The sequence below is a fragment of the Vanessa atalanta genome, chromosome 2, assembly GCF_905147765.1.
Source record: "Vanessa atalanta chromosome 2, ilVanAtal1.2, whole genome shotgun sequence".
NCBI classification, from domain to species: Eukaryota; Metazoa; Arthropoda; class Insecta; order Lepidoptera; family Nymphalidae; genus Vanessa; species Vanessa atalanta.
In genome coordinates, this window is record NC_061872.1 from 13,583,575 (window position 1) to 13,596,710 (window position 13,136).

Here is a 13,136-nt window from a genome sequence, read left to right on the forward strand (position 1 = left end):
TACTTAGTATTCGGTTTGAATGATATTATATTATATACATATTTATTAGAGATTAATATCTAATAAGTGATTATTACATAGGTACAACATTGGAGGTATGTTTATCTTCCTTTGTCATTAATTAAAAAATCAAAACTTTAATATGTTTTTAAATTTGAAATTCGAATCGTATTTTTTTAACTTTTTATTACGTATTGTTCATATAACTTCATTCACGATAAGCCTCGTCGATAGCGTTGATAACCTCAATGTTTTATCCGAGAGCGTTCGACTTGAGCATATACGACCTATATTCCATGTAAGATCGTTGTGACATTTAGCAATCCAATCTACTAAGCTTTGCGATCTATAATTGATATAACAGGCTGGTTTTTTTTAAATATTTTTTTTTGTTAATATAATGTACCTAATATAGTTAGCATTGACATAAGATAAAACAAAATAGACGCCTCGAATGTCTAACAGGCTTTTCATTTTGAAATTGGGTATTATATACACTATTACAAGACCTGAATAAGCAAGTTCAAAACAAAATTACAAATAGCTACTGTACAAATAATGACCGCGTGAAATGGTGACAAGAATGCCACGAAGAATCGAATGTATATTATCAAGAATAGAAAATCGTAGTTCTAATTCTCCGAGCCATAAATATACCAACCCACTTGTCACCAGAGGAAACAACAAGAGAGGACATTAAGTATATGCTAAAGAATAGCCCGGTAGGCGTTGCTTTCCAAATTTATTTTCATAATCGTTTTTCAATACGACTTGAGCGCCTTATTATGGAAAAGTACCATAATGACATTACGGTGTCTATGTCGCAGCCATTTGGTTAAAATAGCCATTCGACGTAGCCTGTAGTGGGAACAAGAAAGTGGTTAGATTTGATATGGAAGCGGCAGTGATAAGTCTAGAAGTGGATTGCAAATTAATTAATGGTTTAACAAAGCAATATTACTACACCATTAACTCTATAAAGTGTGGTAATGACGATAGTAACTGGGATACAGCTGAGTTTGTTTCTCCAACTTCCTCTCGGTTTGTCAAGATGATTATAATCTAATGAATATCCTTACCTGGCTGCATCTGCTTTACTGTTTCAGTACATCTAGGATACATAATAATTTAATTATATTTATTTACTGGACCATGTAAATTGGTGGCAAAGAGTTTATGTCAATTCTTCTCAAATTTAATGTATTACTCTACCATCTATGATATATAATGTGTCTATACTCTACCATCGATTCGAAAAGCAGCTTCCAGCGAGAAGAAAAGATAGAAAATATGCATAGTTGCTCTTTAAAAATGATGGTAGTATTTACAATTATTGTTCTTAATCAGTCCCGAACTTAAATCCACGAATCATCTCGATCCAAAAAGTATTATTTTAATGAGTAAGATTGATGATGTGTGCCGGAATTTATTACTCATTTAATTGATATAAAATACTTTAGTTTAATACTATCCGCACAGACTACCCGCACCTATCAAATACATTAAGTACTTTATCAGTTAGATACTATTAATTAAGTCGATTTTATCAATCTTTTTTTAGGATTTCGGACGTATGATGAAAAAATAATTTCCTTATAGTTTTAATCTCGTGGATGTCTGTTTGTCTATAACAGCCTATTTTTTCTCAAATCAACAATAAGAAAACATTTGATTTTTTTGCAGTATTGAGTTCAGTGACCCTGATCGCAGATGTACAGCGCACAGCGCAAATAATTTGAATCGAATCGAAGCGAGCAATTTGTACAAATTTTAGAATTAAAGAATAAAGCAATAAGATCAATAATCGCCTTCAAACCATAGGTCCCTCGTAATGTAGTTACCTATCTATATGCTAGATTAGAGTTCACATTTGTAATGCTAGTAATCTTCATAAAAACAAAGAACAATTCATAAAATACAATCAAATCGGATATCAATTAACCATTGTCAAAAACATTTAAATCAATCTATTCGTAATCCGAATCACCGTTTATCTATGATTAGAACTATCAACACTCAACCTTAGTTAATCCTTTAACCCAGAGAGTTAATTATAAGAAACGAATTTATCACGCGATTTTTATTGACTTCTGATTAGAATTAGACGACGTAGAGTTATTTAAGTTCTGATTAATCTAATGATTTATTAGCAAAACAAATTAGAACTTACGGTGATTAGTACTGCCCTACTTTATTAAACGAACTGTTACATCAAACGGTATGTGCTAAGCTTTGTGCAAGTCTAGGTGGGTATTATATACACTTTCAACCGCGTTATTTTAAAACTTTAAAGTGCTGTTTTGGTTTAATGTTGAGTGAGATAATGTACTTACGAGCGCAAGGAACAAATCATCTAACTTTCCAGGTTTTTTAGGTGCAAATGCGGTGTACGTAGTGGTTTTTATTTTTTGCAGTGTTCTAAAACATAGGTGACTACTATCAGGTGAACCATTTTAGTGAATATTTTCTTAATAAATATACACGAATATATATAATAATATTATATCATATTAAGCTGCCTGAATATAAAAACATGCAGGCACATCAAACTACGCAATTCAAAATAAAAGAAGACACACCAAAGGCACGGACAGTCTGTAGTCGTCGAACGGTGTGGAGACTACAAGACAATATATGTAATAATAATCTATTCTAATAAGTTGATCTGTCTGTAAGCCCTAAAATTTGAGCAAAGCTGCGGACGACAAATAGCAAAATACATATATATTCTAGGGTTAAGAGATTGTTAGTTTGTTTGACGCGCTACTAATCCAATTTGGAGTTTTTTTTTGTTTGCAGTTTATAAACTGTACTAGCATTCAATAAAAAGGCGAAATTAAAAAAAAATGCGTTCTGTGTCGATTGGTCATAGTTTCAAGCCGATTCGTTCAGTAGGTTTCACGTACAGTAGTTTTCACGTGAGCGACGCACAAATTTGATATAGACCTAGTCCTAAAACTTTGTAGTGACATTGTTACAGATAACACACTTGATCCACGTCTGGGTTTGAGCAGTAACGTGAATGAATTTGCAGAGTAACTACGTTTAAGGAAGTCTTTCTCTTGGTGTTTATGATTCCTAGGAATAGGCGGTAGATTGAAATGTTTTTGTTTAGGACATTAGTAGTTAATACGGTATTACACGCCGCTACGTCTAGCTGTGTTTGTTAACTGGCATCATCATATTGTATGAACTAAATCAAACTTGACATGTTTGTCTATATCGGGTTAATCTCTGAAAGTATTCCAGAAATTTTATCATAATATGTTCTTTTATAAAAATGTGATTGTTATTGAATGTTAATTATATTCTGGAAGTACATTCAGAATACTTACTTTTTCGCTTTTAGTTTTTTATTTAATTGATTTTAGGAATCTCACTACGCTATATAACAGGCAATAGGGTAAGATAGTAGAGCAGTGAAATCACTTGACTAATTTAAGTGTCAAATAAATCGTAATGTATATAACATAAATGTACGAAAATCCACAAAAGCACTATTTTTAAGACAACCACTCTGTGGAACCAGCTTTCGCCGGCGGTTTTTCCGAATCGATACGACTTGGGAACCTTCAAGAAAAGAGCGTACTTTAGTCCATGGGCGGTAGTAATCACTTTCCATCGAGTGAGCCTCCTGCTCGTTTGCTCAATGTTTTTTTTTTATGTTATATATAACATAAAAAAAAACATTGTCAATGTAAACAAATTGGAACAAAAAAAATGTTTTCTGGTTTGTGTTTTCAATTCATCTCGTGCTAGTGGTGGAAGTAAAACGAGGTGATACAACATACTTTTCATGCTAAAATTCTACCAAATATGTATTCAGATTCATGAACGCGCATTAGATTAGCGTAGTGCTATCAGCTACTGTTAGAGTAGTAGCTCCTCAACAGGAGCTGGTGGAGACAAAGTTGCGCTTGACATGAGTGTGTAAACAATGCTTCGCGTAGTTTAGCAAGGGAGTTTGCGCAGATGGCACGGGCAAGGCAGTGGTTCGCTGGTCGAGCAGAACGACTTTGCTCATGTTGCTTTTCATATGATTATAATTATTGTCGTGTTAACTTTAAATGTATCATAAACCAATTTAGTCCTTTCTTTATTATTTGAAAATATATTGTATTATTTGTATGTTTACAGTCAAAGGATACTTCAAATAGGGCCTCAAAATGCAACACGTCAACCATTTGCATGATAAACTACGAGATGTTTTATCTTAAGACATACATACGCTCGGGCAATGCGATCTTTAGATAAATTCCATTACAAAATTCACACATGAAATGTATATTTTTCGAAATTTAAAACAAATAAATTTTGTAACAACACAAAATGTATTTATTTGAAAGGATGAAAGAAACCTTCTAGTTAAGTGTACCAATTAACCTAAAAGGGTGTTGCGTTGGAATGCAGAGTAGCAGGTACTTTAGCGCACCTTAGAAGAGACTCAGCACTCCAGCAGGGGATTACGATAGGCTGTGTAATAATATATATACTAATTAAATAAGATACAATTTAATATTCTCGCAATGTTTTGCCCATCAAGCTATGGGTGACTAAGAAATCCTCGAGAAAATCTTTGTCGTGTAGAATGAAAGGAAACTTCGTAAATTATTTAAAAAAAAAACATCTTGCCATATACATACAAACATATTGCATAACTGTCTCTGCAGTCTAGTAGATCGTCAGATATTTATCAATCACATCAACGAATCTGAAATGAAAATAGTGACTGATGTAAAATTTAATTTAAAACGAATGAAAATATAGATAAACAAAGCAGTAACATGTAGAATTAATTTCGAAGCTGACATATTTAAGATAATTATGCATAAACATGCTATGTTCATTTGAATTATCTTAATTCAAATTACAGAAAACATGCAATAGCGACCTGGCTTGGATCAATAAAACGCCTTTAGCTGTCGAAATCGTATTATTGTTTATCACTAGTATCTTATCATAATCAAATGATAGCGCTGACATACAGCACTTGGCTGAAGTGTGAAGCGCACGCAGTTACGCGTACCGCTTTTGTTTTAAATTTCGGTGATTACTGTTCGTGATAAGTTAATGCAAGGTTGATAATTATAGAAGGGTGTGGAAGGAACAAGGTGAGTTATGGAATACTATATTCTAGAAGTTTGTCGTTATGTTCACTAAAGGTGTTAATAAAATTGGACATTTGAAGTGATATGATTTAAGCTTGATTTTGATTTAAGGTTATTTTCTTGTAAAATACGATTTGCTTTGCTTACGAGTGGTAGAATTGTCTGATTCGAGTTAACACTTTTTTATTTTAAGACTATCTGTCATATTATTCGTTACCTTCTGGATCCGTAAGTAGCATGATGGCTTCTGAAGTACGTATTGTTTTTTTTTTTCATCATAATCGGGCATTAGTCATGTCTATTTAAATTTTATAATAAATCATACCTAAATAGCGAACATTTCAATTTATTAATAAAGAGGTTTTATTATATATTTATTAAGGAAAGAGAACTCTTTTTTACAAGGCAGTATTAAGCCTGTTAATTATTGTTAGTAGTGCAGAGCATGAGGTAAGTGTTCCTAAATTACTAGATGAACATAAATTGTCTTACTTAAACGCGCTGTTTAGTAGGTGCTTTGTTAAACCCTGATTTATCTCTTTCTGTCATCATTGATTTGATATTTGAAAGAAGAACACACCCAATTTTTCATCAACCACGAATAATATAGGACAATCTAAAAGTGTAGACAATTATCTCTTTTTTTGTATTGGTACTATAATTTAAGATAATTATAGAGACTTACTATCTAACTGATGAAATATTGTAAATACAATCAATACATGTAACCTTTTTTAATTTTAGAAGCCGGAAAGCAGATGATTTAGGACGTAAATGACTTAGTGGACTAAATCAAAATGTTGGCGGCATCTCTGAGCACGCTCACGCCGCGTATGCGGTTCAATTTTTCTAAGCCAAAGATAGAGAATTTTGTATTCAAATTACACTATAAACTTACTGTCACTATACTCCTGGCCTTCGTTATCTTGGTTTGCGGAAGGGAGTACTTCGGAGAACATATCAAATGCATTTCAGATCAAGGAGTTCCTAACCATGTTATACAAACTTATTGCTTCTTCATGGCGACTTTTACAATTGTAAGTTTTTAATTGTAACATTAAATTGTTATTAAGGTATTTTATCAGAAATCTACAAATGCAATGATATAAATGCGATTGTAACCTGTCTGTCTGTTACGCCTTCACCGCTAAACTACTGAATCAATTTTTGTGACATTTGGTAAGATGCAAGCGTGAACCAAAAGGAAGGACGAACTACGCAAGTTCTTGAAGGATATTCGTCATACATTGAATAACACGCAGAAGAAGCAGCAAGTTCGCCTACTTACATATAAGTTAGACGGTGAAACGGTCACAAATACGGTTGGACCCTAAAATATCTCATAAACTAAATCATAAATATGCAGCATCCTAATTACATTTTCCTTTAGTTGAAAATTTAACAACAATATCTATATTTAAGAAAAGGTCTAATTGTTCTATGTAAAATTTCGTGGATCTCTCTAAAAAACCAAACTATCAGGTCCGGCATTACAACGAGAGTCTTCTTGAAGGCGGTTTCTTGCCTCACCCGGGTGTTGGTCCTATTCTTGCCTCGGATGAAACATTGCACCACACTTATTACCAGTGGGTGCCTTTCGTACTCTTCATCCAGTCAATCTGCTTCTATTTGCCACATTACATATGGAAGAAGAAAGAAGGTAAGTTAAAACGTGTTTTACATAAATATAATTAATTAGTTTTATTCGAGTCTGAGTAGATACCACTCATCACATAAACTGCCACCTACTAGCAATACTTTGTGTATTCCGATGTGAAAGGTGAGTGAGTCAGTGTACCTAACTGTAGGCACAAAGGAGATAACATTTTTGTTATAAAGGTTTGGTGGCGCATTGGCTATGCATTTCTTACAGTATAGTCCTGCCTAACTATAAAAAATAACATTATATTGCCTTAGTTCCTTTTATGGCATATCTGGTTTGTGAGAGAGGGACAAAGCATATTTCAGTCTCAGCACGTCTATTAAACGTTACTGAATAAGAGGGAAAATCAAAACATTTAGTCTCGTGGTAAAAATTGAAATTATTGTTCCGTTTATTTTTTTTTAAAATGAATGTTATAGTTTTATATACATTTTTGTCTATTAAATCTTAAATATGCGTCAAATAGAATGTCAGTGCTATCTTATCTAAATAATTCAGGTTAATGTTAAGAATTCTGAGAAAAATGTGTGATGTTTTACGGCTATGTTTATTATGCATTTTTTCAAGACATGTAGGTTGTTACTTTTGTCTGTGCAAATAGCCCAACATATCAAAGTTTACTAAATGTGTAACTATTACATTCCATTTTTTATTGTCTGAGTAATCATACCGGATCACCTGGGAGGGCCATGTATAATTAGCTGTCTACGCTATTTTCAGATTGCAAAGAAACATAAACAGTCACAATTAACATAGTAATTTCTAATTATTTACTTCGAAAATTACTTATGTTTCAGTCAAGTATATAGGTTGAACAGATCCGCTTGACAGTTTTATCGTAATATCTGACTTATTTCTATAAGACAGATTAGTTGCAAATAAATAAAACACTTTAATAGTGATTGAGTATTGTTTATTTTGTAGGAGGTAGGATAAAGGCACTCGTGGATGGACTGCAATACGCAGGCTTAGCGTTAGCTGAGGAAGATATGAAATTCGGCGCTACAACAGTACCTTCGAAAAAGACCATAGAGAATCGAATTGATGTCATAAAGAAAGATATCATATTAAGGTATTTTTGGAGTCCTTATTTATTTATTTATTTATTGAAATCTTTATATAGTTATTTTAAGTGTGTTGTTCTTTTTTTTATTTTTCCGTCAGGTTACGAGTTAGCAGAACTTGGTCGACTTGGCTGGTGGCGATGGAAGTGGTCAACTTGCTTCACGTTATGTTCCAAATTTGGATGATCAATTTGTTCCTTAACGGGAAATTCATCAGTTTAGGAGCGAGCGTGCTTCGATACAAGGAATGGAGTATGATTGCAGATCCACTAGAGACGATCTTCCCCAAGGTGACACATTGTATGAACAGTAGAATATAATAGACAGTTAGCACGAGTGGCGACCAGTGTTGATATCAATGGATGTTAAAATGATTTCACGCCGGGAATGATGTCTAATTTCGAAATAATGTAACAGACATTTGATGAAAACAAAGTATTGATACTCATTTCACAATAAATTATTAGAGGAAATTAATTTTATTGATTAATTGAACTTTTTACCCGAAACTGCCATCTGTTAGTTTCAGGCGAATACAATTTTAAAGAAAAGGAATATTTATATCACGTTGACGTTATGTTACCGTTTTGTAGGTCACGAAGTGCACGTTCCACAAATTTGGTCCCAGTGGCTCGATCCAGCAGCACGATGCACTCTGCGTGATGGCTCTCAATATCATCCACGAGAAGATATACGTCGTACTTTGGTTCTGGTTGTTGTTCCTCTTTATCGCTTCTGCGCTCGGTGAATATACATTAATTATATTGCGAAATACTGAAAGGGGAACCTAAAACTTAATTTGCAGAGATGATTACAACTTGCATATATTTGTTTCAGCTGTTATTTGGCGTATGATTTCGTTCTTCTTGTATCGTCGTTCACTAAGATTCAACGAGCTGTTGTTACGTCATGCCTCGCATAGAAAATTCAATCCTTACAATGTGATACAAGTAGTCAACGGCTGTAAATTTGCAGATTGGCTCTTTTTATATTATCTCGCAAAGAATATGAAAGGAATTGTCTTCCAGTAAGTTTCCAATTTAAATTCAACTTTTAGCTAGTAGGCTGATGGGAAAATGGAGTATCTGATGGTAACTGCTTATCCTCTGGCGTTGTAAGTGAAAAAACATCCTTTACATTTATTTATCTGTTAAACCAAGATATCTGACCCTTGTGCTATTATTTAAACTGGCTCATGTATCCGTAACCTAGCTAAACAAAATTTTGATATTTTGTTATGATTATTTGCAGTTATGGTTATCAAGATGTAGCTTATAACACTTTTTAACTAAGTATAAATTGTTTTCAATTCAGTTTGGTAAATTGTTTTAGACGTTCTTCATAAGTTTTTCTTTCTTCTAGGCAATTGTTTGAGCGCTTAGCAGAGGAGTTGCAGAAAAGAGACATGCCGTTTGATCAAAATGGCCACGAGGAAAAAGGTGCAGAACCAGTACTTTTAGGAAAGGTTGATTATGCAGATGAAACACTCCCTTTGAAACAAGACTTAAAGGAGAAATCCAATTAAAAATGTAACTTAACTAAGCTGTGATAGCAAATACGATATAACTCATTTAGTGATCAGCTTTTGTAGCGATGCTCAAATCTTAAATTTTACGATATTTTACACGACGTTTATAACAGAGATCTTCAGTGGCATAATGCGAAGTTCTTGAAAAGACAATAATAATATGTAAATATTTGAATAATACATTGAGATTTTGTTCAAACAAGAATCCTTCTCCGTAAAGATATGACGAACAAAATGATATTCAAAATGTCTTTATTACAAAATCTTCAATAAAATTATAGATTGTAAGTTAGGTTGAGTAAGTTATAACGAACCAGGGTAATGAAAAGACAATCAACCTCAATTTTTCAGGCATGTGGTCTGCCTTATAGTTGACCTTAAAAGTTAAAAAAAACAACAATTCGTTAATAGCTTCATTGATGTTTGCACACATAAAATTGATTAAAGAATATATCGAGCTGGCGTTGATGAAACACCAATTGCGTTAATTGATGTCATTGATGTAGTTTGTTAAAATTGGTTCAATTTTATCGTTAGAAGATTTGTTTTATTTACTACGCGCTTATTTGTAAATATATATGTCGTTCTAAATGACAGTGAAAAAAAGACGTTTTGTGGTTAATATTTTCCAGTGTTAGTTATTTATTGTTATTATTTCACATATTAGTTTTGCAATTGTACAATTTAATGTTTGTTTCCCCATTTCAATATTTGTTTTTCTCGCAGACCTTATATAATAATTAATAATTAAATAATTATTGGACAACATCACATACATTACTCTGATCCCAATGTAAGTAGCTAAAGCACTTGTGTTATTGAAATCAGAAGTAACGACGGTACCACAAACACCCAGACCCAAGACAACGTAGAAAACTAATGAACTTTTTCTACATTGACTCGGCCGGGAATCGAACCCGGGACCTCGGAGTGGCGTACCCATGAAAACCGGTGTACACACTACTCGACCACGGAGGTCGTCTATAGGAGGTCGTTATATATAATTACAGTAGCTATTTTAATGGATAGACAATCACCCCTTTGGATAATTTTTAATGAAAAGTATTTTGTAAAATTACATTAATCCTCACGATATGTACTATGGAAAATGATGTGAAATATTTCAATGTGGGTTGAGCTTATATTTCATAATTGTTAAATGTATTGTAGTATTATTTTCTAATTTTGGCTTATACATCATATAAAATTCCATTTATATAATATATACTAAAACTGTACAATCATACTTAAAGTTAATTTTAAAATGTGCCCCAAGAATGATGTGTGTTTTATGTAAGTTTCAAGTCCCAAAGAACGTCACGAAAAAATATTCTTGTTTAAGTGTGAAAGAAACAGCATATTTATAAAGGTTAATAAAAAATTACTTCCTATTAATTCAAACCGCAATAAAGATACAAAACTTTATTTAGTTTAATTATTTACTATAACAATAGCTTAGATAGTCTTTTGTGTGTAATTAAATTATAAGTTATTGTTAAATTGACATTACGATTGTAAATGTTGCCATATACATATTATGAACTTGAAGTTGTTTAGAACTGTGTTATATTATGAGATGTGCATCGTTTGATATGAATAGGTTTTATATTTTGTAATTATGTAAAGTATTAATTATGAGTAGGTATTATAATTATAATAAATTTATAGCTTAATAAACGTTTTTTATACTTCCACTAGCCCGCGGCTTTGCTCGCACTTTAGGGGTCCACTTTAGCTTATGCCCTTCTTTGGAGTTCAAGGGAATTCGGATCTGTGGTTTGGTCTTAAAAGAGCAACAGACAGACAGACAAACAGGCAGACAGAGTTAATTTCGATTATTTACTGTAATGTCAATGTTTAGTGGCCTTTTCGAATATTTATGTTATGGTTTTTTCATAACTTGAATCTATTGAAAGCCTTATAAAATCAACCACATGTCAACCGTGGGAACTATAACGTTATATATTTACCTTACCGCGAAGGTTGTTCTGATATAGTAGCCTATTACTTATTAATTTTTTATTATTGGTCAAAATTGTAACCAAAGCCACTTGATGCCAAAGTAAATAGATTAGATGAACTAAAAATTCGGAAAACAGAGAAAGAATTAAAATCACAAGCCAATTGTTTCACTGAAATGAAATCGAATCCTGAAATAAATAATTTATATAATTTATAGGTTAAATAATTTATTTATTTAGTTTATCTGTCAGAACATAACGCTTAGGAAATCTTGTTCAAGATAGCTTTACTTACTTGTGGGCTTGCGGGACGAAGGAAGGTACTTTACACAATCCTTATACTGGTGTAAAGTAATAACATACAGTACGCTTCTTTGAGTATCTTATGAAATTTCTCATTGTTTCGGATTTGTTTATCTACGTATACTTAATATAAAATTCCACCCTCCTTTCTGCATCATGCAGAACATACGTGGACCCCGGAAATAATATTATAAAATAGCTTAAATGCCATATATCTGAATATATTAAAGCCTTAATTATATGTAAGTATAAAAATAGTTTCTTTGCGAATCATGATTGCGTGGAATGGAGGCAAGAATGCAGCGATTCCCCGTTCTATGTTTGTACAATTACTTACTTTTAATTACAGATGTTTCAAAATTAACATAAATATCGAAACGAAAAAAAGCAGTTCAAATATAACTAAATTATATCCGTGCACATATAAATTGTCATAAAGGAAAACCATATAAAATGCTTAATCCGAAATGCGTAGAGGTCAAAATTTATATCTTATTTTATGGTCAGCTGATTCGTAATTTTAAATTAATGTCAGTTGAAATGATTCAGAGATGACGTGTCTTTAGTTTAATTTTCAATATTTGATCAGAGGATGGCTGATGCTGGGGTTATTAAGGTTTAGCTTCCGACGTAATTCAGATATCCCAGAAAGCAATTTAGTTTTCGCAGGTTTCCCCAGTGTGGAAAAAGGTGGATGGATAGATGGTTGGTGTACCTAGTTACCTACTACCAGCAAAATGAGTATCGTATAGAAAGCATCTAGACCACGTGTAACGATAACTTATTCTGTAAGCGGGTTTACTTGAGAGTATTGACCCTAGTCGGAGGCTGCGGGACGCTCTTTAACCTACTTAGAAAAAAGTCAGTTTTGTATTTAAATAAAAAAAAAATGCTTACTGATTTTTTTCATTATCTGTGGGCAAATGTATTCAAACATGAGAAATAATAATTAAATTAGTTATAAGCACTATTGATATATTTTATTTACTTTAAGTTCAAGTAAATACAGTTTATATTTTAACCATTTTTTTCTCACAATAATAACATAATTGTACAATTGAATATTATGACGTCATCATTTTAAATTAATAAGATTACCTGAAAACTTCCTTATTCCTTGAAACTGTATAAAGTATGTTCATTTACATCTAATTACTTGCTAGGTTATTTTATATAAAAACCAACGTATGCATTAAAACGGAATTGGTCATATATTTCAATTAGCTGGATTCATAATATTAGTATTTAAACAACCATTCTTTGCCAGTAGAAATTAAAAAATATTTACTAGCAGAAGAATACTGATCAGGTTTTGATATAAGATGATGTACTTTGTTAATTTAAAAAAAAAGCAGCGTCCGTTTCTACTGTGTGTAAGTGAACAATACACATAAAAGGAAAGATAATAAATATCAATTATTATAACTATTAATTTTTGTGACATATTTTCTATATCAAGAGCATTTTTAAAAAAATATTGTTAAAAATATTTAAAATAAATGGAATTTT

At 32.2% G+C, this 13,136-nt stretch overlaps 1 protein-coding gene across 2 annotated transcripts; it reads left to right on the forward strand.

Annotated features, from left to right (window-relative positions):
* Nucleotides 1-2,375: 2,375 nt before the first annotated feature.
* Nucleotides 2,376-10,056, forward strand: LOC125070555 (innexin inx7). 2 transcript variants are annotated; one of them, XM_047680478.1, is made up of 8 exons: nucleotides 2,376-2,387; nucleotides 5,853-6,145; nucleotides 6,591-6,768; nucleotides 7,696-7,843; nucleotides 7,936-8,125; nucleotides 8,429-8,579; nucleotides 8,673-8,862; nucleotides 9,198-10,056. In XM_047680478.1, exons 2-8 carry the CDS (start codon nucleotides 5,906-5,908, stop codon nucleotides 9,358-9,360), a joined length of 1,260 nt encoding a protein of 419 aa, XP_047536434.1. In that variant the 5' UTR covers nucleotides 2,376-2,387; nucleotides 5,853-5,905; the 3' UTR covers nucleotides 9,361-10,056. The 2 variants fall into 2 exon arrangements, with proteins under 2 accessions (XP_047536434.1, XP_047536426.1); XM_047680470.1 differs by lacking the exon at nucleotides 2,376-2,387 and adding an exon at nucleotides 4,978-5,111.
* The last annotated feature ends 3,080 nt before the right edge of the window (nucleotides 10,057-13,136 follow it).